Here is a 26,150-nt window from a genome sequence, read left to right as displayed (position 1 = left end):
ATTTTGCATAACTTGCAAAATTCATCCTAGCCAGTGGTGTAGGAAGGGGGGGGGGGCGGTCCGCCCCGGGTGCACGCCGCTGGGGGGGGGGGGGGTGTCGGCTCCGCCGGTTCCCTGCTCCCTCTGCCCCGGAACAGGTTACTTCCTGTTCCGGGGCAGAGAAAGCAATGAACCAATGGAGCCGACGCAACTCCCAGCGACTTGCACTCGGGTGCGGATCGGCCCTCTCGGCCGCCCCTCGCTTCCTAATGCAAGTAAGAATGCGCTCCGGGGGGGAGGGGGTGCGCCGAGAGGGGGGCGGCGTGCTGCACCCGGGGGGGGGGGGGGGGGGGGGTGCGCAGTGGCGACCTGCTCCGGGTGTCAGCCGCCCTCAATACGGCACTGATCCTAGCACATTTTTGGGGGGGGAGGGATGCAAAGAGGTCACATTACAGAAAAAAAATGATTTTATCATTATCATGAGTGGTGCCAGCTATTTGACGATGCATACAACCCTTTTTATTTTCATGTTTTTGGTTGGCTGGAAGTGAAATTTTGATTCTGAGTCAAAACATCTGCAGATCTAAACCTGATCCTGGATGGGGTGGAAGAAGGAGGCTCCTCCAGCACAAGTCTGCACTGGACATGGTGTACAGTGTGAGGGTTGTGTATTCAGAAAACAGCCTCTTACCCATCTTTGTCCTGTGCCCTCCACCAGGGCAGGTTGCTCTCCTCCAGGATGAGGTACTCTTCACCCTTCCTCAGGGGCAAGTCCTTGGCATTTATTGGACTGTAATCATAAAGTGCCACTACCTTCTTCAGCTCATTCGGCGCTGGGGGCAAAGGCTTGGTCATCTTTACCTGCTCAACCAAAGGGAAAAATAAAGTATACATATCTAAATATATACAGCTTCATTTTAGATAGAACAGGGGTGGGCAACCTTTAGACATAGGATGGCCTCTTGAATGGTAGTACTATGCCTTGCAGACCACACACAGAAAATTAACAAATGCATATATAATTTGCTACCAACAAAACTCAATGTGATGACTGAATGAACATAAATTATTATCAGAATGGTCTGTTAAAGTATACTTCTGTCTTTGCAAACAGTTGCTAAAACTGTCAGACAAGTCTTGTACTACTGTTATATCCTTCAATGGTTCCACTGACAATACAACTCTAGTTAATGACATTTGTGTGAGCTATTTTCTATTTATTATGTATTTATTAGGATTTATTTACTGCCATTTTGAAGGAATTCACTCAAGGCGGTGAACAGTAAGAAAATCAAACATGAGCAATAGACAATTATAGGAATAAGAATATTCAAATAACAATACAAAGTATGGCATAGTATACTACTTGAAAATTCAAAAAACTGCCCAGCAGGGGCGTAGCTAGGTGGGGCCACGGGGGCATGGGCCCCCACTGATTTAGTCCAGGCCCCTGGTTTTGCTGGTGGGGGTCCCCAACCCCCGCCAGCTGAAGCCTTCTTCAGTGCCTGTCTCCAGCGCGCCCTGTTCGCTGATCTGTGCTGCTTAGTTGAGTCCTGACATCCTGCACATTCTTTTAAGTGAAACTGAGCATGCTCAATTTCACTTAAAGGAACGTGCAGCCACGCCACGTTCGCTGATCTGTACTTTCTTCCTCCTGATGAATGCGGCGCGCCTGCACGTTCCTTTAAGTGAAACTGAGCATTCTCAATTTCACTTAAAAGAACATGCAGGACATCAGGACTCAAGAAAGCAGCACAGATCAGCGAATGCGGTGTGCCGGAGACCGGCGCTGAAGAAGGCTTCGGCTGGCGGAGGTTGAGGACCTCCGCCAGCAAAGGTACCTTGTGGGGGGTGGGGTGGCAGCTGGTGGAGGTGGGCTAAAACGTGCCCCCCCCCCAACACTTTGGGCTCTGGACCCCCCTTCCGCTGAGGTCTGGTTACGCCCCTGCTGCCCAGAACAATTTAATCTAGAAACTATTGAATGTATATATGCCCTGATTAGATTTAGCACTTATATCTAAAGTCACTTTTTATATAATTATAAACAATGTAGCCTCATAAGCCCAGGGTACCATGTGCTTGGACACCAACTGCAATGGCTATCATCATTGGCTCCAACCCCCTACGAAAACACCTGCAGAGCAAAACAACTCCAAGAACCTCAAAACAAGAGAAAAAAAAGGAAAGAAAAGGTCTGCAGTAAAAAACGGAGAAGGTTTTAATTGTGACTACTGAAGAAAGGAAAGCCATCCACTTGCTCTCGAAAGATCCGGACATTATAATCCGGCGTGCGGATAAAGGAAGAGCGGTGGTCTTATTACGTAAGGAAGACTATCTGAGGGAAGCATTTCATCAGTTGTCAGATGAATCTACATATCGCAAAAATTCAAAAAGACCCTACTGATGAGCTCCTTCAAAAAATAAAAAGAATTACAGAGGAAGCTATACAACAAGGATTTTTAACTAAGGATGAGATGGCTTACCTCAATCACAAAAATGCGAAAATATTGATATTCTATTTACTCCCGAAAATACACAAAACTTTGAGGCAACCTTCAAGGCGGCCAATAGTATCTGCTCGTGACTCCCTTTTGGAAAGAACATGCAAATATATAGATGATTTTCTATCTCCGTTGGTTCCGAACATCACTTCCCACATTAAAGGCACAACCCATTTTTAAAATAAAATAGAGGAATTATCATCTAAATATATTTTGGGCATTCTAGTGACGTTAGATGTTCAATCTCTATACACTGCCATCCCTCAACACAAGGCTATTGAAGCTCGTCCAAAACCTGACACTGTTCCAACTAAGTTCCTCCTTCAGATGCTGCAACTAGCTCTTTTTAATAATCATTTCATATTAAATGGTGAGCTATACTTACAACTTTCAGGAATAGCGATGGGGGCTGCATTTGCCCCAGAAGACCAATTTGTTCATGGCAAGTTTGGAAGAACAATATATATACAAGCTTCCGCTATTTCAATATGTATCCTGTTGGTGGTGATTTATTGATATTTTCGTCATTCGGGAAGCAGACGAAGATGTGTTAGAGTAATTTGTCTCTGATTTGAACTCGTGTCATTCCACAATTAAATTTCAACATATAGCTCACTTGACTGAAATTAGTTTTCTGGATGTAAAGATCACCAATATTGATGGAAGATTGGAATCAGATGACTTTACAAAAACAATTGATCAAAATACTCTTCTTACATATGACAGTATGCATCCCATCCATATTCGGAATAATCTTCCATTTGCGCAATTTTTGCGCTACAGACGCATATGTGACTCTTCTCAGAAATACAAAAAGGCAGCCAGCCAACTGAAGGTTAAATTACAGGACAGAGGTTATCCTAAGAAAATTATCAAACATGCCTACAAGAGGGCATTATTTAACCATCGAGAATTTTTGTTGGAAGGAACCTAAACAACAGAAACCTGTGAAACAAAATATTCCATGCATCATGCAATACACCTTTTTGTCACCAAAGATAGCGAAGATTATTTATAAACATTGGAGCATGTTAACAGCTCATGAAGTCTTTGCGTGACAGAAATGCATAGTGTTATACTCGAGACGGGTTAATTTAGCTGATGTTCTGTGTCATTCTGACATTTGGACATATAGAGAGACTCTTCACACTGGACATGCTAAATGTAGTAATTGTATCATGTGTGAGGTTATGGAGGAAACTAACAAATTATGGGATTCTGTAAAAAAATAAATGGATTTATGTGAAAAGCTCCACAAACTGTACCTCTAAGGCTGTGATATATATGATCACTTGTCCTTGTGGTTCTAGGTACATTGGACAAACGAAACGGATGTTAAAAACACGTTTAACAGAACATAAACTTGGAATCCAAGCAGAGAAATTATACATGCCCCTAGTAAAACACTGTCAGGCTTATTTTCGAAAGAGAAAGGCGCCCATCTTTCAACACAAATCGGGAGATGGGCGTCCTTCTCTCAGGGTTGCCCAAATCGGCATAATTGAAAGTTGATTTTGGGCGTCCCCAACTACTTCCCATTATGGGGATGGCCAAAGTTCCCGGGGGTGTGTCGGAGGTGTAGCGAAGGTGGGACTGGGGCATGCCTAACAGATGGGTGTCTTCGAGCGATAATGGAAAAAAGAAGGGCGTCCCTGACAAGCACTTGGCCGACTTTACTTGGTCCATTTTTTCTTATGACCAAGCCTCAAAAAGGTGCCCGAACTGACCAGATGACCACTGGAGGGAATCGGGGATGACCTCCCCTGACTCCCCCCAGTGGTGACTAACCCCCTCCCACCCTGAAAAAAACAACTTTAAAAACTTTTTTTGCCAGCCTCAAGTATCATACACAGGTCCATCGCAACAGTATGCAGGTCCCTGGGGGGGGAGATGTGTGTGTGTTAGCCGTTGCACAGCGAAGGCATGGACGTCCTTCTTTCAAACATTTTGGATGTCCTGAACTGCCCCCCCCCCCCCCACAGGGATGGCCAAATTTGAAGGAAGTGGAGTGGCCTAGTGGTTAGAGCACTGGTCTTGCAATCCAGAGGTGGGTAGTTCAAATCCCACTGCTGCTACTTGTGATCCAAAATCCAAATAAATAAAGAGGGTGTCAGAGGCATAGCAAAGGCATGGTCATCCTTCTCACAGAAACATCCACATTTTGGACATCCTCACGAGCACTTGGACGTTTTCACCTGGATTTGTGTATTTTTAAGGTTGTAGACGGCTACTATACACGCAGCTTGTCTGCATGTATGAAGCCGTCTTTGGCATGGCACTGGCTTCTCCTCCTTAGGAAGGAAACTGTGTGCAAATCAGCTAACAACGAGCAGCTCATTTGCATGCGATTTCCGTCATGCATGCCTGTTCTTTCCGAATCGCTAAGGGATTGGTAAGGGAAGGGCTTTTTCCATTCAGTTAGTGCATCAGTTAGTCCACTGCAGTGCCCCCTAGGGTGCCCGGTTGGTGTCCTGGCATGTCAGGGGGACCAGTGCACTACAAATGCTGGCTCCTCCCATGACCAAAGGGGTTGGATTTGGTTGTTTTTGAGATGGGCGTCCTTGGTTTCCATTATCGCCGAAAACCGGGAACGACCATCTCTAAGGTCAACCTAAATGTTGAGATTTGGGTGTCCTCGACTGTATTATTGAAACGAAAGATGGACACCCATCTTGTTTCGATAATACGGGTTTCCCTGCCCCTTCGCTGGGACGTCCTGCGAGGACGCCCTCAGGAAAACTTGGGTGCCCCATTCGATTATGCCCCTCTGTGTCAACAAGGGTCATGCATTCAATCAATTATGTTGTATGGTGATTGAACAACTAAGGGATAATAGTAGAAGAGGTGATATTTCATGAGTTTTGCATCAAAAAGAACAGAGATGGATATATCGTCTCCAGACAGTATTCCCTAAGGGTTTGAATGGTCAGTTAGAATGGGAAGCATTCTATTGACAATTCTTTTCATGCAATCGAATCCGCAAGAGATGATGTCATTTCAAGGAGGACCAACTTCTGAAGGCGTCCTATTTAAGCAGTCGCCATTTTGGGCCTTTTGTTCGTGTTGGTGGGAAGGAAAAATGGTCACTTTCTTTCTTTCTTTTCTCCTGATGAAGTAGCAAAACAGAGGGATTCCTGTATCTGTCGAGAAATGAGAAATTGTTTGAGAAAGATTCTTGAGAATTATAAGATGGATACTTCGGACTGAAAATCATTTTGACCCAAGATATCACGTTTTGAACATTCGGTTTGAACAAAATCAAGAGTGGTCCCATGATTGTTGCTTTGACAGCATTACCATGGTGAAGCTAAGTACTACTTTTTTTGTTCCCGTTTTTTGTGATATTTAGATTTCTGAGTTTTCCAACTTTACACAACGAGTGGTAAATTCTGGTTATTGTTTATGCACTTAGATTAAAATTTGTCACAATTAAAACCTCCTCCGTTTTTTACTGCAGACCTTGTTTCTCCTGTTTTGAGGGTCTTGGAGTTGTTTTGCTCTGCAGGTGTTTTCGGAGGGGGTTGGAGCCAATGATGATAGCCATTGCAGTTGGTGTCCAAGCACATGGTACCCTGGGGTTATGAGGTTACATTGCTTATAATTATATAAACAGTGACTTTAGATATAAGTGCTAAATCAATACCTTATAATCAGGGCATATATACATTCAATAGTTTCTATAGTATACTACTTACAATGTCAGTACAATACGTAATGTAACATTTTAATAGACAGTGTAGGATATAAGCAAAGATGGAACATATAGATAGGTAAGAAAGTAAGAGGAGTTAGAAAATAAGGGGAAAGGAGTAGCTAGATATATTTGTCTGATGCTCATTGCAGAGTAAATGTGAATATTTATCCTTGAAGTATGTGTTGTAGAGTGAGTGATTTTAGTAGCAGAGGTAGCAAAGTAGTAATTGAGTTTGTGCACATTTGGGATGATTTGTGTTATCACAGAAGTTGGATTGGGGTCTTGGTAATTGTTATTGTAAATATGAATACCTTATTGCTTTTGTAATTTATTGCAAAGTATTTAACACCTTGTACTATCTCTATTTAATATCATCAACTTTAATAATTGGTATCAACTTAAAGAAACATATCCAAGTGTTTCCACTTATTTTACAATTTAATACAATATCTAATATTTTTCTGGTCAAATTCCTTGGTTTTGTGGAGCTTATTTGGGAACCCAACTTGAAACCGTAACATTTCTATCTATGTTCATTTATCTATTTATTTATTTGTTGTAATTACCCACTCCACCACTAGGGGGTTTATAATATATACCCCTCAATTTAGCTAGCCAGGCAAAAGGGATTACAGTGTATCTTGAATCCAGTTGCTTCATCCCTCACTATTACCTCAATTAAGAAAATCTGTTCTCCCCCCCCCCCCCCCCCCCCCCCCCCACACACAGCTGTGTGTACAAGTTTACATTTATTGTATTTATATTATACAGTTCAAGCTAGCATTCACTTCCTTATAGGACTTGTAATCAGTTTTCATTGGCCATCTCTTACATGTAACCTGTTTCTCCCAGAGAAACTTGCCAGGTTCTGTCTTCATTCCTCCCAAAAACATGCTCTGACCCTACTGGTCATTTTCTCAGCCCTAGTCTTCTCTGCATCCTTCCTACTGAGCAGAATTCTCCATTTTGGGCTCTAGAGGAAGTTGTCCTGAGCTTTGTTCCTCTCCTCTGAGAAAGCATCCCCTTTTTTCACCAGAGGCCAGCATCCTATGCAAAGGAGCCCATGCCCTTCCTGCATTGAACCCTGCATCTATCCAGTCAACAGGTACACATACCTTTTCCACTAACGCTTTAATATCCACCTCTGCCATAATTCAGAAACCATGTCTCCAGTTACTCAACATCCACTCTTTTATTCTGGCAGTCTGTCATCCAATTGATCAGCATCCAACTTCAAGGACTTATCCTGCCTGGGCAGAATTCTTTGTTTTTCAACTATCTGCATGCAGTAAATTATCTGTTTCACTTATTTACAATAAACAGTTGAAAATTTAAAAAGTGAGTCTTCATTTGCATGTTGACCTGGTTTGGTTGGCTGTTTAGATAATGCATGAATACACACTGAGATCATCACAAAATCTACTCCCTTGAGTACCTGGCCATTCGTGGGGGTTGCAGGAAGTGGCTTTTTTGTGTTTCGGTGTGATCTTCCAGGTTTCAAACCTTCAAAATATTAAACAGGAAAATCCAAATTATTGATTGCAAATTTATAGACCATGCCTTTAATTTATAGATCTAACACCGTCAGAATGGAGTTGGGGGGTTAATAAAATACATTAAGATATTACAGTGCTTTCCTACAATCTCCTGAATTTAACATAAAATAGATGTCCCCTTTCTAGCAGGTCTTTAGGTGTCACTTGCCCAGGGATATGAGAGCCACCAGTTAGAATAAGTGTTAGTGCTTCCTGTAAACTCTGAAGCTTCTTCTGTAGTATTCAGGGCCCCATCAATCTTTCCCACCAAGAGAGGCATCTTCTGCGCCCCTTTCCCTCTGCATGAGTGCCTCCATCTTGTTGCTAACTGGACATATCACATCATTCATTATCAAACTCAATACTGTATATGGAGCTAGGTTTGTCTTAGACAACAGGAGCCTAAAACATTTGCAAGTGGGTTTGATTGTATACTTTGGTAATTGTACGTTTATTTATTTACTTTGGAACAACTTACAATCTGACTCATATGCTTACACTAGCAGGGTTCTATTTTAGCTACACTGATTCAGATATTAGGAATTACATCATTCATATATGCTGATCAAATCTAACTATTGTACACATTAGAACCACCATTATCTATACCAAATTGAATACCTTAGCAAAATGGTTGTGTTTGCATAAGTTAAAGCTTAACGCCGACGAAACTAAAGCCTTTATATTTTCTCATAATTCACAAATATTTTTACCCTTTCATCTAACTATTGATAATATTCCCATAGAAATAGTAAATTCTTTAAAACTTCTTAGAGTTATTATTGATAACCATTTGCATTTCCAACAGCATATCTCAATGATTGTCTGAAAGTGCTTCTTCAAACTGAAAAAAGATATGCTCAGTCAAACCTTGTTTTGACAAAAAAGCCCTAAGTACTTTCCTCCACTCACTAGTTCTTGGACATTAATATCACTATAATGCCCTATTTCAAGGCCTTCATCTAGTTGATCTTAAAAGGCTCCAGCTGATTCAAAACTGATTTCAGGTGCCAAGCATAGAGACCACATCACCCCTTTGCTCAAATCAGAACACTGGTTACCAGTGTCAGCCAGGATTCCTTACAAAATTCTCATTCTAATACATCCGGTTTGAAACACTGGTTTTCTGCTCTGCTTCCTTTGTTAATACCCTGTGTTCCACGTTGCACTTTATGTTCATGCCATGGTGGTGGTGCCATTTTTCTGAAACATTCATTCTGCAGACATTCGTGATTCATTATAAAGTGATGTGGAACCAACAATTTGGAACAAGTTACCACAATAAGTATACTTAGAAACTACCTACTAATAATTTAAGACTGGACTTAAAGCCTTTTTTTGATAAAACCGTTACTGACCGATTTCTTATAATAACAATGAGACATGGAGACAACAGTGCATGATCTGTGGCATCGGAGTAAACAGAGCTGAGTTTTTCCCATGCTTTTACTATTATTAATGGTGTTTCTTCCTTTTATGTATTTATAAGTTTTATTCAGATTTTATTGTAAACCGCATAGATATTTCACTAGTGGGCTCATTTTCAAAACAGAAAAATGTCCACAAAGCGGCACAAGGTGGCAGATGGACATCTAAATCGCTATTTTCTATGCAGTTCGTCTGCAGTGCATCCAAATCACAAGGAGGGGGCAGGATTTGGGTGTTCCCACAACTTGGATGTTTTCCTGCCATAATGGAACAAAGCAAAAATGTCCGGGGCTAAAAGTTGGTCATTTTGGTCTGGACCTGTTTCAATCTCGACTAAGTCATAAAAAGGTGCCCTAAATGACCACTAGAGGGATTAAAGCATGATCCCCCTCCCACCCCTCAAAGATGTGAAAGAAACACTACTTTCCAGCCTCTATGACAGTCCTATTAAAGCAGCAAGCAGGTCCCTGGAGTAGCCTAGTGGTTGGTGCAGTGCACCATAGACAAGGGGACCCAGGTTCATATCCCACTCTAACTGGTACACTTGTGGTGGAAAGTGTCAGCCCTCAAAAACTCACCAATAACATACTGTACTTACATATAAGTGATACCTGCAGACATGAGGTCTATTGTAGTGGTATACAGTTGGGTACAATAGGTATTTGGTGGGTTTTGGAGGGCTCCCCATATGCTGAGATGTATTCCTGGGACCTTTTATGTGAAATCCACTGCAGTGTCAGGGTGCCCCACTGCTCTGCTGGGATGTCTGTGTGGCAAGCCTACTAAGAATGGTGGCTCCTCCTACATCCCAATGGCTTGATTTTGTGTGTTTTTCACTTGGATGGTTTTCTTTTTTTTTTTTTTTCAAAAATGGTCACAAAAGAAAAACGCACTGAGCACAAAACATCTAAAAATGTCTAGGAAATGGCCATTTTTGAAACAAAACGATAGACATTTTTCAGGTTTGAAAATGGTCATGTTCACCACTTGATTTTTGGATGTTTCTAGCAAAACATCCAAAATCAGATTAAGATGTTATATCAAAAATGCCCCTCTATATGTGGTATATTAAGTATGAATAAACTTGGAAACTTATTGGGATTTATCAGCTGCACTGATGAAGAGATTCACCCAAGGCGATGTACAGCAGTTTGCAGCTTGAGGAAGGGAATATATACACAGAAAACTCGTGCAAGGATATTCTGGAAGCAATTCTACAAAGGGTACTAAAAATTAGGCACCTAAAATCTGTGCACTATGATAGTATTCTCCAAAGGCATCTGGGTACCCAGATTATTTTTTTTCTTTTTTTTCTTTTAAAGGCATGAAACATCATTCAAAAGCGAGAAGATAAAGCATTCAGAGAGATTTCTCTTATTTACAATTTTCAATTTCCCCTCCCAAATAAGAACACAAACCCCTTCCTCCCACCCAACAAAATTCCACCCTTCCTCAAACATCCCCCAAAAGAGAAGAGACCATAGAAATCCAAACAAAACACCTCAACAAGGTACAAAATGAAAGACCCCAATCATCCCAGAAAGGTCTGGTTATGCACTTTACCCCAAATCCCCTTCCATTTTCCAACACATTTAACGCCTTTCAGCAGTCAAGTTTTCCATTTTATAAATATGATATAATTTAAGATGTCACAGATGAACAGATGGTATCCCAGGATCCTTCCATGCAGCAGCCAAAGTCAACTTAGCCGCATGTAAAAAAAATGACGAACTTGGAATGGTCCTGTTAAATACAAATATGCCAGGGTCCCAGGGAAGCTTCAATCCAGTAATCCAATGAATTACTCTTCCAAAATGCAAACAGCCTTCAGACAGGCCATCAAATATGACCCACAGTACCAAGATTGCCACCACACCACTAACAAAGAGGATTGGTGTTAGCCAGGGCTTTTTTTGAGGGGGTACTTGGGGGTACTGAGTACCGGCACCTTTTCCATTGTTTGCTAAAATTGACTCATGGACCCCAAGTTTTAATGAAAGAGCTCAGGCTCTACACAACAATTCTGCCTTGTCATAGATTCTGTTACTGGTTGCAGGGTCCTGGCTATTGTGGGGTGGGTGATCACCCCACCCCTTAAGGGTGGCCTAGCATTTGAGTACTGGCACCTTTTTTGCTAGAAAAAATGCACTGGTGTTAGCATACTAGCGACTTAGTCTCACTGGAGTTAGGTACCATCTATATAAAAGTTTTACATTATTTTCTTTTATATTAGATGCAATAGCCACAGTAGCAAGAGTCTGTTCCTTCAAATCCCATTCCTCCAGATCATAGATCACTCCAAGTTCCAGTTCCCACTTATGCCTATGAGAAAGGTCTGTAGACCCAAGGTCCCTGAGGTAAGCATAGAGTGTACTCACCAAAAACTTTGTGGATCTAAAATCCTTACACACATCCTCCAAAATCACCCACCAATCAAGACCTATACCTTCTATTGGACAAAAACTATAAATAAGCACAGTAATGAGACTGTGAGAGACTGTAATATCTGGCCAAAACAGAAAAAGAAATCAATTTGTCATCATCATAAAGCTGGCCCCATTCTGATAAACCCTTATGATGTCAGTCCCTATAATGCGAAGGCACCAGCACGGGGGGAGGGACAAAGGATTATGACAAATGGGAGTATAGCAAGAAAGTTGAAAGTCAGGTTTTGGACTCAACTTGCTCTAGACAGAAAAAGTATGAAAAATAATTGGGTGAGGGTATCAGGAAGCGTATGAGCCCTCTTAGGCAACCATTCCACAGTCACCCTAGCCTGAGCTGCTCGATAGTAATTTTACAAATCCGGTACTCTCAACCCCTCCATTTAGGATCCTGAAATAGGATTTGCCTTGATAGTCTAGGCTTTCTGTCACTCAAAATAAACCAAAAAACATTATTCTGAAGACTCTGTAAAGCCTTTCACAGGATTGCCAAAGGAAGGACTTGGAACAAACAAAGAAGACTCGGTAGCACATTCATTTTTATGGTAGATATCCTATCAATCCACAATAAAGTTTGCGTCTTCTAACAGTCCAGGTTAGTTCGAATATTAGCAAAATGTTTTGGATAATTAGCTTGGTACAATTGGGAATAATCTGATTGATTCCAGACCCCCCAAATATTTGAGCTCCCTAGGGACCCAGCGAAAAGGAATGTTTATTTTTATGTTCTGTAAAATAGATTCATCAGTAGTAAGATTAAGGATTTCAGTCGTCCTCATGTTTGCCTTGAATCCTGACACCCCTAGCATAAGCTTCCAGAGTTGTTACTAAATTAGGTAAAGTAGTAAGGGGGGAAGAAAGACAACAACACGTCATCAGCAAAATGACTCAATTTACAATCTATGCCACCCACTTCTATACCCTTGATATTGGGATTCCCCTGAATAGAAAAAGCCAGTGGCTTCATCACCAAGGCATAAAGCACAGGCAATAGAGGGCAGCCCTGCTGTGTACTATGAGTCAAGGCAAACATGGGAGAGTTACCCCCATTCACCCTAACACAAGCTCTTGGAAAAGAATATAATTGTGAGACCCATTTACAAAATTGTTCCCCAACACCCAATGTACCCTGTCAAAGGCCTTCTCAGTATCTATACTCAACAAAAATGCTGAAATGGCACTTTGACAGGATACATAATTCAAATTAATTATTTAACAAATGTTGTATGCAGCCTGTCTCTTGGACACAAAGCGCACTTGATCAGGGTGAATAAGGCAGGACCTCCCCCAACATCGTACCCAAAACCTTGGCAAAAAGCTTGATATTCACATTAAGAACTGATAAGGTGCAAGAAAACTAACATTCAGTTCTATCCCTTCCTTTGGAATGACAGGAATCCAGGCAGCAAACATTGTCAGAGGCAAGCTTCTCCCTTCTCTAGCCCCATTGACAATTTCAGCTAATAAAGGGGATAACGCCATAGAAAATGTCTTATAAAACTTTAAAGGGAGTCCATCCATCCCAGGAAACTTCCTGGTAGCTGTTGAGTGGATAGCTTGCAAGATTTCCCCTGGTTCTACTGGAGCATCCAATTTGGTACTCTGCATCAAAGAAAGTACTGGGAGATTCAAAGGAGCAAGATAAGCAGTAATATCAGCTTCCTTAATAGAGTAATCTTGAGTGTAAAGCTCCTTCAAAAACGTCCTAAAACAAGCTCTGATTTCAGACGACTTGAACAATACTTGACCAAAGCGATCTTGAATCTTACAAACCAGTCTTTCAGCATGAGTCTTTCTTAATTTATAAGCCAAAATAGCACTTGCTTTCCCAGACTATTCATAATGTTTCTGCTTAACTTTATCCATTACAAACTGCAACTTCTCCTGTTGTAAGCCCTCGAAGGACAAATGAACAGCCTGGAGTGCACTCAAAGTCTGAAGAGAGCCTGTCTATTTATATTGAAACTCTAGGGAAGCAATCTGAGAGAGATACTGATGTTTAAGGGTCTCACTAAGCTGCTTCTCCTGAGCTGCATGTTGCAAAAAAAAAAAAAAAAAATCCCCTAGTTACCACTTTTAAAGTATCCCAAACAATGGGCAAAATAGGACCAGAGTTCATATTCAGGCTTATTTTCGAAAGAGAAGGGTGCCCATCTTTCGACACAAATCGGGAGATGTGCTCCCTTCTCCCAGGGTCGCCCAAATCGGCATAATCGAAAGCCAATTTTGGGCATCCTCAACTGCTTTCCGTTGCGGGGACGACCAAAGTTCATGGGGGCATGTCGGAAGCGCAGCGAAGGGGGGACTGGGGCATGCCTAACACATGGGCGTCCTTGAACCATAATGGAAAAAAGAAGGGTGTCCCTGATGAGCACTTGGGTGACTTTACTTGGTCCATTTTTTGCTACAACCAAGCCTCAAAAAGGTGCCCGAACTGACCAGATGACCACCAGAGGGAATTGGGGATGACCTCCCCTTACTCCCCCCGTGGTCACTAACCCCCTCCCACCCTAAAAAAAGTTTTAAAGTATTTTTTGTCAGCCTCTATACCAGCCTCAAATGTCATACCCAGCTCCATGACAGCAGTTTGCAGGTCCCTGGAGCAGTTTTAGTGGGTGCAGTGCACTTCAGGCAGGCGGACCCAGGCCCCCCCCCCCCCACCTGTTACACTTGTGGTGGTAAATGTGAGCCCTTCACAACCCACCAGAAACCCACTATACCCACATGCAGGTGCCCCCTTCACCCTTTAGGTTCTATGGTAGTGGTGTACAGTTCTGGGGAGTGTGTTTGGTTGGGCTCAACACCCAAGGTAAGGGAGCTATGCACCTAGGAGCAATTTGTGAAGTCCACTGCAGTGCCCCCTAGGGTGCCCAGTTGGTATCTTGGCATGTCAGGGGGACCAGTGCACATGAATGCTGGTTCCTCCCACGACCAAATGGCTTGGATTTGGTCTTTTCTAAGATGGGCGTCCTCGGTTTCCATTATTGCCGAAAATCGGGGACGACCATCTCTAAGGTCGACCTAAATTTTGCAATTTGGGCGTCCCCGACCGTATTATCAAAACGAAAGATGGACGCCCATTGTGTTTTGATAATACGGGTTTCCCCACCCCTTCGCCGGGACGTCCTGCGAGGATGTCCTCAGGAAAACTTGGGCGTCCCTTTCGATTATGCCCCTCATTACGATCCAAGTAATTTTTCAAAAATCTTTTGTATTCTTTGACAATGCTATCATCCTTAAGCAGGTTCATATTAAGAGTCCAAAAATGATCACTAGAGTCTGAGACAAGGTGCAACAAACTCACCTAACAGGGGAATGATTGGAAAAGGTAATATTTCCTATAACAGTCCACCCAATACTTCTCCTAAAAAATGGATCCATAAAAATGTAATCAATATAAGAGTGCTGCTGATGTGGGGAGGAAAAATAAGTGTAATTCTTCACAGTCTTATTATCTTCCCTCCACACATCAAATAAACCAACATCATGTGGGAAAGATTTCAATGCTACAGAATGGATTCTTTCTCCCAATGAATGACTCCCTAGAGAGGGATCAAGACAAACATTAAAATTTCCTGCACAAACTAGGTAGCCTTGGGTGAAACTACTCAGTTGAATTTTAAGATCATCAAAAAACTCAGCTTGACCAGGATTTTGGTGCAAATATACAGGCCAGAGTCAAAGTAGTCTCTTCTAAAAAAAAAAATGCACAAAAAGAAATCTCTCACCAGTCTCTTTTAACTCCTAAAATCTGCAAGCAAAGATGCTTGTGAAAAAAACAAGGCTACTTCCTGCTTCTTAGAGCCAGTGACATCAGAGGCAAAAACGTTTATTTTTATTTGTATCATCATACTGGGACAGACCAAAGGTCCATCAAGCCCAGTATCCTTTTTCCAACAGCGGCCAATCCAGGTCACAAATACCAGGCAAGATCCCAAAAAAGTACACTCTATTAAAAAGAAGAAACTCACGGCAAGGTAATAAATAGGTCTCCTGCACAAACACAATACGAGCCTTGTGACTCTTCAAAGCATTTCAAAGAAGATTCCGCTTTCTGGGAGAATTGAGGCCATTAATGTTCAATAAGCAACCTAATGTCACAAGTCATTTATAAGCAATCAAAAGCCTCCTCGCCAATATAAAATAACACAGCACAACAAAAATAAGTTGCAACAAAATATGGTTCCCCCCTTCCCCCCAACTAAACCCCCCAGAACTTCCCCATTCATCCTCCCCCAAATCCCAAACATACTTATACCCTCTCAATCCTATAGAAAGGGAAGAAAAAGGAAGAGAAAGAAGACCTTAACCCCACCATTCTGGCTCACCTGAGATCACCTCTGGACAATGTTATGCCTTATCTAACTAAAAAGAAGAAAAATCATCAAGCCACCATATACCCCAAAATCTGAATAGGAAAGAAGTCATTTTCAAAAAAAGAAAAACGTCTTTCTTTCTTTTTTTTGTAAATACTGTTTTGAACAAGGTTTTCTGCTTTGGGTGTTTTGTTTTCTGGTCCATTTTCAAAAAAACCTAAGTGCAAAATGCACAAAATCAAACCATTGGTATGTAGGAGGAGCCAGCATTTTTAGTACACTGGTCCCCCTGACATCCCAGGAAAGCAATAGGGCACCCTAGAGGGCACTCCAGTGGACTTCATAAAATGCTTCCAGGTACACATCTCACCATTGTTCCCTTATCTTGTCTGCTGAGCACCCCAAAACCCACCCAAAATCTACTACCCCCAAATGTACACTACTACCCTAGCCCTTATGGGTGAAGGGGGCACCTATATGTGGGTACAGCGGGTTTCTGGTGAGTTTTGGAGGGCTCACAGTTTCCTCCACAAGTGTAACATGTAGGAAGAGGTATGGGCCTGGGTTCATCTGTCTGCAGTGCATCGCAACCACCACTAGACTACTCCAGGGATTTGCATGCTGTTCTAATGGACCTGAGTATAACATCTGAGGATGGCATAGAGACTGGCAAGTAATGTTTTTAATTATGTTTTTTTTTTTTTTTTTTTGGGGGGGGGGGAGGGTTAGTGACCACTAGGGGAGTAAGGGGAGGTCACCCCTGATTCCCTCCAGTGGTCATCTGGTCTTTTAGGGCACTTTTTTGTGCCTTATTTGTTATAAAACAGGACTAGCTCAAAATGTCTTAGTTTTAGTCCTGGACGGTTTTGTTTGTTCCATTATGGCTGAAAAATGTCCAAGTGTTAGGAACGCCCAGCTGCCACCCTTAACACGCCCCTGAGACACCCCCTTGTGATTTGAACGCACTTCTGACGGACTTCATAGAAAAATCTCCAAAAATTGGTTTTGAAAATACCAATTTGGATGTTTTTGTGAGAAAAATGTCTAAAAGCAGATTTTATGCCAGTTTTTGGACATTTTTCTCTTTTGAAAATCAGCTCCTGTATATTGGGCTCATTTTCAAAAGAGAAGGACATCCATCTTTTGACATAAAATGTAAAATGGACGTCCTTCTCCCCGGGATGTCCAAATCGGTATAATCAAAACCCGATTTTGGACGTCTCTAGCGGAAGTCTGTTGCAAGGACATCCAAAGTTCAAGGGGGCGCATCGGAGGCATAGCGAAGGCGGGACTTGGGCGTGCCTAACACTTGAACGTCTTTGACCCATAATCGAAAAAAACAAGGGCGTCCCTGACGAACACTTGGACGTTTTCACCCGGACTTGTTTTTGTTACGAAATGACCAGATGACCACTGGAGAGAATCGGGGATGTCACTAACCCCTTCCCACCCTCAAAAAACATCTTTAAAAATATGTCGTGCTAACCTCTATGCCAGCCTCATACTCAGGACCACGATAGCAGTATGCAGGTCCCTGGAGCAGTTTTAGTGGTTACTGCAGTGCACTTCAGACAAGCGGACCCAGGCCCATACCCACCCCCCACCTGTTACATTTGTGGAGGAAACAGTGAGCTCTCCAAAACCTACCACAAACCCACTGTACCCATATATAGGTGCCCCCCTTCACCCGAAAGGGCTATGGCAGTGGTGAACAGTTGTGGGTAGTGGGTTTGGGGGGGGGGGGGTTGGGGGCTCAGCACACAAGGTAAGGGAGCTATGTTCCTGGGAGCATTTTATGAAGTCCACTGCAGTGCCCCCTAGGGTGCCCAGTTGGTGTCCTGGCATGTCAGGGGGACCAGGGCACTACAAATACTGGATCCTCACACACCCAAATGGCTTGCATTAGGACATTTTTGACATGGACGTCTTTGGTTTCAAAAATCACCGAAAGTCAGAAATGTCCATGTCTAGGGATGTCCAAATTTAAGGATTTGGACGTTTCTGACAATATTTTCGAAACGAAAGATGGACGTCCATCTTGTTTCGAAAATACGGGTTTTGCAAGGACGTCCAAATCGGAACTTGGACGTTTCTTTCAAAAATGCCCCTCCACATGACTTATTTGCAAAGTGCTAGCAGGGTGCCTGGGTGCTTTCTGTAAGAGCTCGTATAAGTGGCTTAGCGCATACCTGCAAGGGGAGCATTCACATAGGAGGGGCATGTGCAGTGCTGACACTTATGGAATACTGAAAGTTACACACACACCTGCTGCATTTATACATCCACAATTATACCAGGTCTATGGCCATGTTAACTGCAGGTACTTAAATGTTAGGTGTGCAGATGTTGTCCAGATGTCATTATAGACCAGGCTCTCACCGCATTGCATCGGAGTGCCTAAACAGAGGTTCCCAGTTAGAGAACTGTCTCCACAATGTCCACTTGTTTGTACATAAGTTTTCCAGTATTCCAGAGCTGCCAACTTGCTTATTTTCGAAGGAGAAGGGCGGCCATCTTCCAACACAAATCGAGAGATGCGCGGCCTTCTCCTAATGCCAGCCAAATCGGTATAATCGAAAGCCGATTTTCGGCGGCTCCAACTGCTTTCTGTCGCAGGGCCGGCCAAAGTTCAAGGGCAGTGTACCGAAGGCAGGACAGGGGCGTGGTTAAGAGATGGCCAGCCTCGGCCAAAAAAAGAAGGCCCGCCCTGACGAGCATTTGGCCGACTTTACTTGGTCCCTTTTTGTTCACGACCAAGCCTCGAAAAGGTGCCCGAACTGACCAGATGACCACCTGAGGGAATCGGGGATCACCTCTCCTTACTCCCCCCATGGTCACCAACCCCATCTCACCCCCCAAAAAATTAAAACACATTTTTTTGCCAGCCTCTATGCCAGCCTCAAATGTCATACCCAGCTCCATCACAGCAGTATGCAGGTCCCTGGAGCAGTTTTTAGTGGGTACTGCAGTGCACTTCAGGCAGGCAGACCCAGGCCCATCCCCCCTATCTGTTACTCTAAGGGCGGTCCAAATGTTGAGATTTGGCCGGCCCCGACCATATTATCGAAACAAAAGATGGCCTGCCATCTTGTTTTGATAAAACGGTCGGGTACGCCACTTGACGGGCCGTCATTAGAGATGGCTGCCCTTATAGGTGGCCGCCCCCCTTCGATTATGCCCCTCCAAGTTACCTATTCCAGGAGGGAGACTTTTTGGCCAGTTCTGGATTTTTGTCAACCTCAACCCGGTGCATTATGGGTCCTGTAGCACTGATTTCAATGGATAGAATCATGGACTACAAATTCTACACTACTTTGGGATGTAAGTTTAAAACCAGAACAAGCCAAAAAGGCCCCCTCCTGGGACGGGCATTATTTTACATGAGTGTGGGAAAGATCAGTATTGTTCTCTTTTATATGCATATTAAATTATGTACAAAAAGTGGATATTGTGGAGCTCAGTCAGCTGTTTTTAATTAATGTCTTTGAGGGTCCATCTTTGCAAAATAACACCATTGTGTTTGAACACTGAGGCCAAATAGAATTACTTGATCTGTGAGACTGGGTTAACATTTAATGTTAGTGGTAGAATAGACATCTCAAGCCATTGTCAACAACCTGATCTGGTGAACAGCTCAGTTCTTCTTTGGTACAGAGGTGAGATCAATGGTGTAGAAAGGTGCAGAAGAAAACTGAAGTGAAAGAGGACAGGTTAATCTCTTACTTCCAGGTGCTCTGGTGAGTTTGCAGCCCATGGCGTTTTTAGCAGTCTGAGCACAGCAGATGTACTGGCCATCCATCCAAAAACAGGGGTGATACTTCTGCACCAAGTCACTGTTATATCTGATCACTGCAAGTGTGCAATCAAGAACAGCAAGAGATGAGGTAAGGTGCAAGAGTGATGGGATAACAATGACATACAGCTTCGTACTGAAACTTGTTCCTGAACTGCTTTCCTCTGTCCATCCAGAGCTCCCTCGCTGAGGGGTTCTTTTACTAAGCTGTGGTAAATAGGGACCTTAGCGTGCCCTTGCATAAGTTTTGCCAAACACTAAGGCCATTTTTTTTTACCACAGTAATAAAATGACCAATTTTCCAATTTTTGTAATAATGACCATGCGCTAATGTTACCATTAACGTGCGACCATTTAAAAAAAATGAGTGCATATGCACTTACTCCTATTTTGTAGGTGGTAAGGGCTCACGTGCTAATTCTGCACTAACCACTTAGCACATGGTAAGGTACTTGCACTAAGTGGCTCAGGAATGCCCACTCTCTGCCCCCCAGACACAGCCCTCCAACAAAAATTTAAAAATATCTTTTAGTGCGCACTGATTTGGAACTTAATGCAGGAAGCCTAAGCTGTGGTAAGAATGCGTTAGCACTAAAGGGCCCCTTAGTTAAGAGTAGCTGAAAATAAAGAACTCGCTTTTGGGGGCATTCTGTGCAAACCCCCCCCCCCCAAAAAAAAAAAAAACACTAATGTTCTGCACATAATATATTAAAATTCTGCATGTTTTATTTGTCCATATAACACAATACTATCACCACCTTGCAGTAATATAAGTAAGATGCAAATCATAAAAAAAACGTTTCAGAGGTAGGAGAATTTGGCACAAAAATGTTAAATTATACTGCATCATAAGCCTGCCAGCTCAAGTACCCCATCTCTCTCCACTCTTCAGCCTGAACATCTCCGGAGGAGTAACGCCCTCACCTCAGCTTTCTCATTCCTGCTCCATCCCGGCTCATACACTCTCATCCCAGTTTCTCTCTCTCTTCCCCTCCCCTCATCTTTCTTGCTCTCTGCACCCCACTCCCTGATTCAAACATCCAATCCTTTCTGTCTCCCCATCCATGATTCAAACCATCTGCTCAGTGGTGTACCAAGGGTCTCCAACACCCGGGGGCCAATATCTTCATTTCTGCCCTCCCATACATACATCACCTCCAATCCCCAGGCGGTCCAATTTGCAGTTGGTGATGCAATGGGCCTGGTTCTTCTCTAACCTGCACTTTGCCGTTCACAGCTTAAAACAGCTATTTTACCTGCCTACTGTTCTGCAGATTTCTATCAAAAAGCAGGAAGGCAGGCGGCCCGCCAAATCCAATATGGAAGATAAAACAACAAGGCAGACCTCATAAAAAACACAGTTTTTATTAAAAGATTTAAAAATCCCAGAAATTTCACATAAAATGCCCAACATGGCCGTGCTTCACCAGTATAAAATGGCTGCGTCAGGGGCAGTGGGTCACCAGCTAATATAAAATTCCAAAAAAAGCTTGGCTGGTGTTATGTTAAATTTCTGGGAGCTTTTAATCTTTTAATAAAAACTGTGTTTTTTACGAGGTCTGCCTTGTTGTTGTACCTTCAGATTTCTATTACACACTATCAACAGGAAGAAAGGTTTAGAGAAGTACCTGACCTGCCATGCCACTGGCTCCACTCTCTCAATGTCAGTTGGGACTGGACAGAAGAGTGGGAGGAGGAAACCAGACAGGTGAGAGGGGAAAGAGAGGTGGGTAGAATTATTAATTGAAATACTGTTAGGCTCATACAGTCCACTCACCTATAAGTTTGATTAAAGCAATAAAATCATTATCCCTACCCCTTTCGAGAATGATCCAGTAAAAACACATGTAATAAGTGAACATCAAACTCTTAAAATATTAATTTAGGATTTGGACTCTGTTGAAGAAAATAGAAGGGGCTTTGCAGAAGACATCGGGTGAGGTACAAACTTTAAATGGAAAATTTGATGAGATGAAAAATGCAGTGGATATGGTGAAACAAGAATTTGCAGCAAAAACTACTAAATTAGAGAAAGAAATAGAACATCTACAAGACTTTAAAATAACAACAATTAAAAATAATACAGACTTAAGGCGAAAAATAGAACAAATAGAAAATTATAATAGACGCCTGAATCTTCGTGTCCTGAACTTCCCTAAGCTCTTAGGAAATTCCCCGTTGGACTTGTTTAAAAGATACCTTAAAGAAAATTTAAAAATTCCTACAGATGCTATGCCTCCAATAAATACAATTTATTATATTGAAAATTCCAGAGGGGAAGCGGGAAAGACGGGAACCGAGGGTGAAGGCCATAATGATTTAAATAATGTTTCGCTTTTATTAGAACAATCTTTGGAAAATGTAACACAAAGAGCTACTCTTCTAGTATCGTTTGTGTTTGAGCAGGATTTCAATTCTATTATGAGACTGTACTTCAGAAATGCAAAATCTCTTTTTGGAGGAGAGCAAGTGTGTATTTATCCCGATGTCACCAAACAAACTCAGCAAAAGAGAAAGGCATTTCTTGCTCTAAAAAAAGGGACATTGGAAGTTGGGGGTTCCTTTTTCTTAGCATACCCATGTAAATGTATTGTAAAGCTGGGATCAACAAAATATGTGTTTTATTCACCAGAACAGCTCAAGTCATTTGTAGAGATGAGACAACTGAAATGATAGTAGAATGAGAGATATGCAACCTTGTTTAATTACAATAATATATGATAAGTAATCTTCTCTTTTCATTAGCCCCATTGTATTATATTATAGTTTGTGGTCTAAGGAAGCATGACAGTTTATTTTGTTGATTTTACTTATGCTTTTTGTAAAATATTATTGCTGTATTTCAATGACCTTTGTCGCTGTTTAAGAGGTTGAAATAAAGAAATATATCAATCATTAAAAAAAAATATTAATTTAGGGCCTGACAGTCAAAAGAATTTAACCAGTTTTTGAAGCAACTGAAAAAGATGAGAGTTCCCTAAAGCAGCCTGAAGCAGGCGAAACAGTGTCTTTTGTCAGTGATACAGAAAGGCACTGGCAGATTTGAAAGGCTTTGAGGGGCATAATCGAAAGGGGCACCCAAGTTTTCCTGAGGACATCCTTGCAGGACGTCCCGGTGAAGGGGCGGGGAAACCCGTATTATCAAAACAAGATGGGCGTCCATCTTTTGTTTCGATAATATTGCCGGGGAATGCCCAAATTGCGAAATTTAGGTCGACCTTAGAGATGGTCGTCCTTAGAGATGGTCGTCCCCGATTTTCGGCAATAATGGAAACCGAGGATGCCCATCTCAGAAACAACCAAATCCAAGGCATTTGGTCGTGGGAGGAGCCAGCAGTTGTAGTGCACTGGTCCCCCTGACATGCCAAGACACCAACCGGGCACCCTAGGGGGCACTGCAGTGGACTTCACAAATTGCTCCCAGGTACATAGCTCCCTTACCTTGTGTGTTGAGCCCCCCAACCCCCCCCCCCAAAACCCATTCCCCACAACTGTACACCACTACCATACCCTTTACGGGTGAAGGGGGGCACCTACATGTGGGTACAGTGGGGTTTTGGTGGGTTTTGAAGGGCTCACATTTACCACCACAAATGTAACAGGTAGGGGGGGATGGGCCTGGGTCCGCCTGCCTGAAGTGCACTGCACTGCACCCACTAAAACTGCTCCAGGGACCTGCATGCTGCTGTCATGGAGCTGGGTATATTTGAGGCTGGCATAGAGGCTTGCAAAAAATATTTAAAAAGTGTTTTTTTAGGGTGGGAGGGGGTTAGTGACCACGGGGGGGAGTAAGGGGAGGTCATCCTCAATTCCCTCCGGTGGTCATCTGGTCAGTTCAGGCACCTTTTTGAGGCTTGGTCGTAACAAAAAAGGGACCAAGTAAAGTCGCCCAAGTGCTCATCAGGGACGCCCTTCTTTTTTCCATTATGGGTTGAGGATGCCCATGTGTTAGGCACGCCCCAGTCCCGCCTTCACTGCGCTTCCAACACGCCCCCTTGAACTTTGGCCGTCCCCGAGACAGCAGTTGAGGACGCCCAAAATCAGCTTTCGATTATGCTGATTTGTGTGACCCTGGGAGAAGGACGCCCATCTCCTGATTTGTGTCGAAAGATGGCCACCCTTCTCTTTCGAAAATAAGCCTGTTTGTCTGTTCAAATACTGGGAAAACACAGGTGGCAAAGACTTTAATCTTGCTTTCACATGTAAGATGTTTTAATTTTTGGTAATTTTTTATCATTTTTATAAAATTAAACATTTCTGAAAGGAGGTTTTTTTTAATAACCACTGAAGTGTTAGTACAGTCATGGAAGACACTTTTTTTCTATTGACTATTCACTGAGGTCTTTTCCTCTTTTCTTTATATAAGCCTTCTGTACATGTTTGTAATTGTAAATTGATTTAATCAGTTCACTCATGGGTCTCCTTTTACAAAGCTGTGGAAAAAAGTGGCCTTAGCACACCATTTGGCAGGTTTTTCCCATGTGCTAAACTCATTTTTAACGCAGTCGTAAAAATGGCCTTTTTCTAATTTTTTTGTATTAATGGCTATGCACTAATGTTCACACTACCACAAACTCAAAGGGGGTGAAGTGCAATATATCCACAAGGTCAACACATAATAATCTCACCTTGTAATACTAGCACTGTGAGATTAGTATAAGTAAAAAAACATATAATGAGAGGAAAAAGCCTCAACGAGCCAAACTGCCAATGTTTTGCTGCGGTCACACACTGGCTACATTGTTATCACTGGCATAAAAAAAACTCTCAAGTGCTTATTTACTTCTATTTATCTTCACTTTATCTTTCTTCACTGAATTTTAAGAGCGTGCCATAATTCAAAATATTTCAAACTTTTTTATCTAGCTTTTTTTTGAAAAAATAGCCATTCTGTAATCACTGCCGCAACTGCCCGACGATGGCCAGCGTTTTGCCCACCTGCTTCAGGGACAAGCAGTATTTCCAGTGCTGGAAAGCTATCAGCCAGTAGCAGCGGTGTGAGCCGAACTTTTCAGCCCTGGAAATACCGCTTGTCCCTGAACATAAGGGGAGTATAGGGACACTAAGGGGCCCTTTAATGAAGGTGCGGTAGGCCTACCGCATGGGTAGGATGCGGCAAAACAGCACTACCACCAGGCCCACCCAGGCGGCCTGTGGTAGTTCTACTAGCCCTTCATCACTTTGAATCATTTATCTATTTACATTTTATTGTTATATAATCTACTACTACTACTACTACTATTTAGCATTTCTATAGCGCTACAAGGCATACGCAGCGCTGCACAAACATAGAAGAAAGACAGTCCCTGCTCAAAGAGCTTACAATCTAATAGACAAAAAATAAATAAAGTAAGCAAATCAAATCAATTAATGTGAACGGGAAGGAAGAGAGGAGGGTAGGTGGAGGCGAGTGGTTACAAGTGGTTACGAGTCAAAAGCAATGTTAAAGAGGTGGGCTTTCAGTCTAGATTTAAAGGTGGCCAAGGATGGGGCAAGACGTAGGGGCTCAGGAAGTTTATTCCAGGCGTAGGGTGCAGCGAGACAGAAGGAGCGAAGTCTGGAGTGGCAGTAGTGGAGAAGGGAACAGATAAGAAGGATTTATCCATGGAGCGGAGTGCACGGGAAGGGGTGTAGGGAAGGACGAGTGTGGAGAGATACTGGGGAGCAGCAGAGTGAGTACATTTATAGGTTAGTAGAAGAAGTTTGAACAGGATGCGAAAACGGATAGGGAGCCAGTGAAGGGTCTTGAGGAGAGGGGTAGTATGAGTAAAGCGACCGTGGCGGAAGATGAGACGGGCAGCAGAGTTTTGAACCGACTGGAGAGGGGAGAGGTGACTAAGTGGGAGGCCAGCAAGAAGCAGATTGCAGTAGTCTAAACGAGAGGTGACAAGGGTGTGGATGAGGGTTTTGGTAGAGTTCTCGGAGAGAAAGGGGCGGATTTTACGGATGTTGTAAAGAAAGAAACGACAGGTCTTGGCAATCTGCTGGATATGAGCAGAGAAGGAGAGAGAAGAGTCAAAGATGACCCCAAGGTTTTGAGCTGAGGAGACAGGGAGAATGAGAGAGCCATCAACAGAAATAGAAAACGGGGGGAGCGGGGAGGTGGGTTTGGGGGGGAAAATGAGAAGCTCGGTTTTGGTCATATTTAATTTCAGGTGGCGTTGAGACATCCAGACAGCAATGTCAGACAAGCACGCTGAAACTTTGGTTTGGATGCAAGGTGAGATATCAGGGGTAGAAAGGTAGATTTGGGAGTCATCAGCATAGAGATGTTTTTTATTTAATTGCTTTTCACTTAATTGTTTAATACCTATTTATAAGTTTTTATCCAAGTGTCTTCATATGTTTTTTAATGTCTTTCATTTTTTGCATAGACTCCTGAAGAAGGCGCCTGTAGTGCCGAAACAGGGTACCTTGTAGAGTCTTCAATTAATAAATTGTATTTTGACCGTCTCCGGTC

General features: G+C 42.7%; 1 protein-coding gene across 1 annotated transcript in view; it reads right to left on the bottom strand.

The window, feature by feature from the left end:
* BTK (Bruton tyrosine kinase) overlaps positions 1 to 26,150 on the bottom strand; it is a 126,136-nt gene that overhangs the window by 36,246 nt on the left and 63,740 nt on the right. Inside the window, 3 exon segments of the mRNA XM_030209734.1 lie at positions 671 to 840; positions 7,610 to 7,677; positions 19,621 to 19,746. Coding sequence (XP_030065594.1) covers positions 671 to 840; positions 7,610 to 7,677; positions 19,621 to 19,746 — 364 coding nt within the window.

Source organism: Microcaecilia unicolor, chromosome 7 (assembly GCF_901765095.1).
Source record: "Microcaecilia unicolor chromosome 7, aMicUni1.1, whole genome shotgun sequence".
NCBI lineage: Eukaryota > Metazoa > Chordata > Amphibia > Gymnophiona > Siphonopidae > Microcaecilia > Microcaecilia unicolor.
The sequence above is the reverse complement of the archived record's forward strand: the minus strand, read 5'-3'. Positions and strand labels throughout refer to the sequence as shown.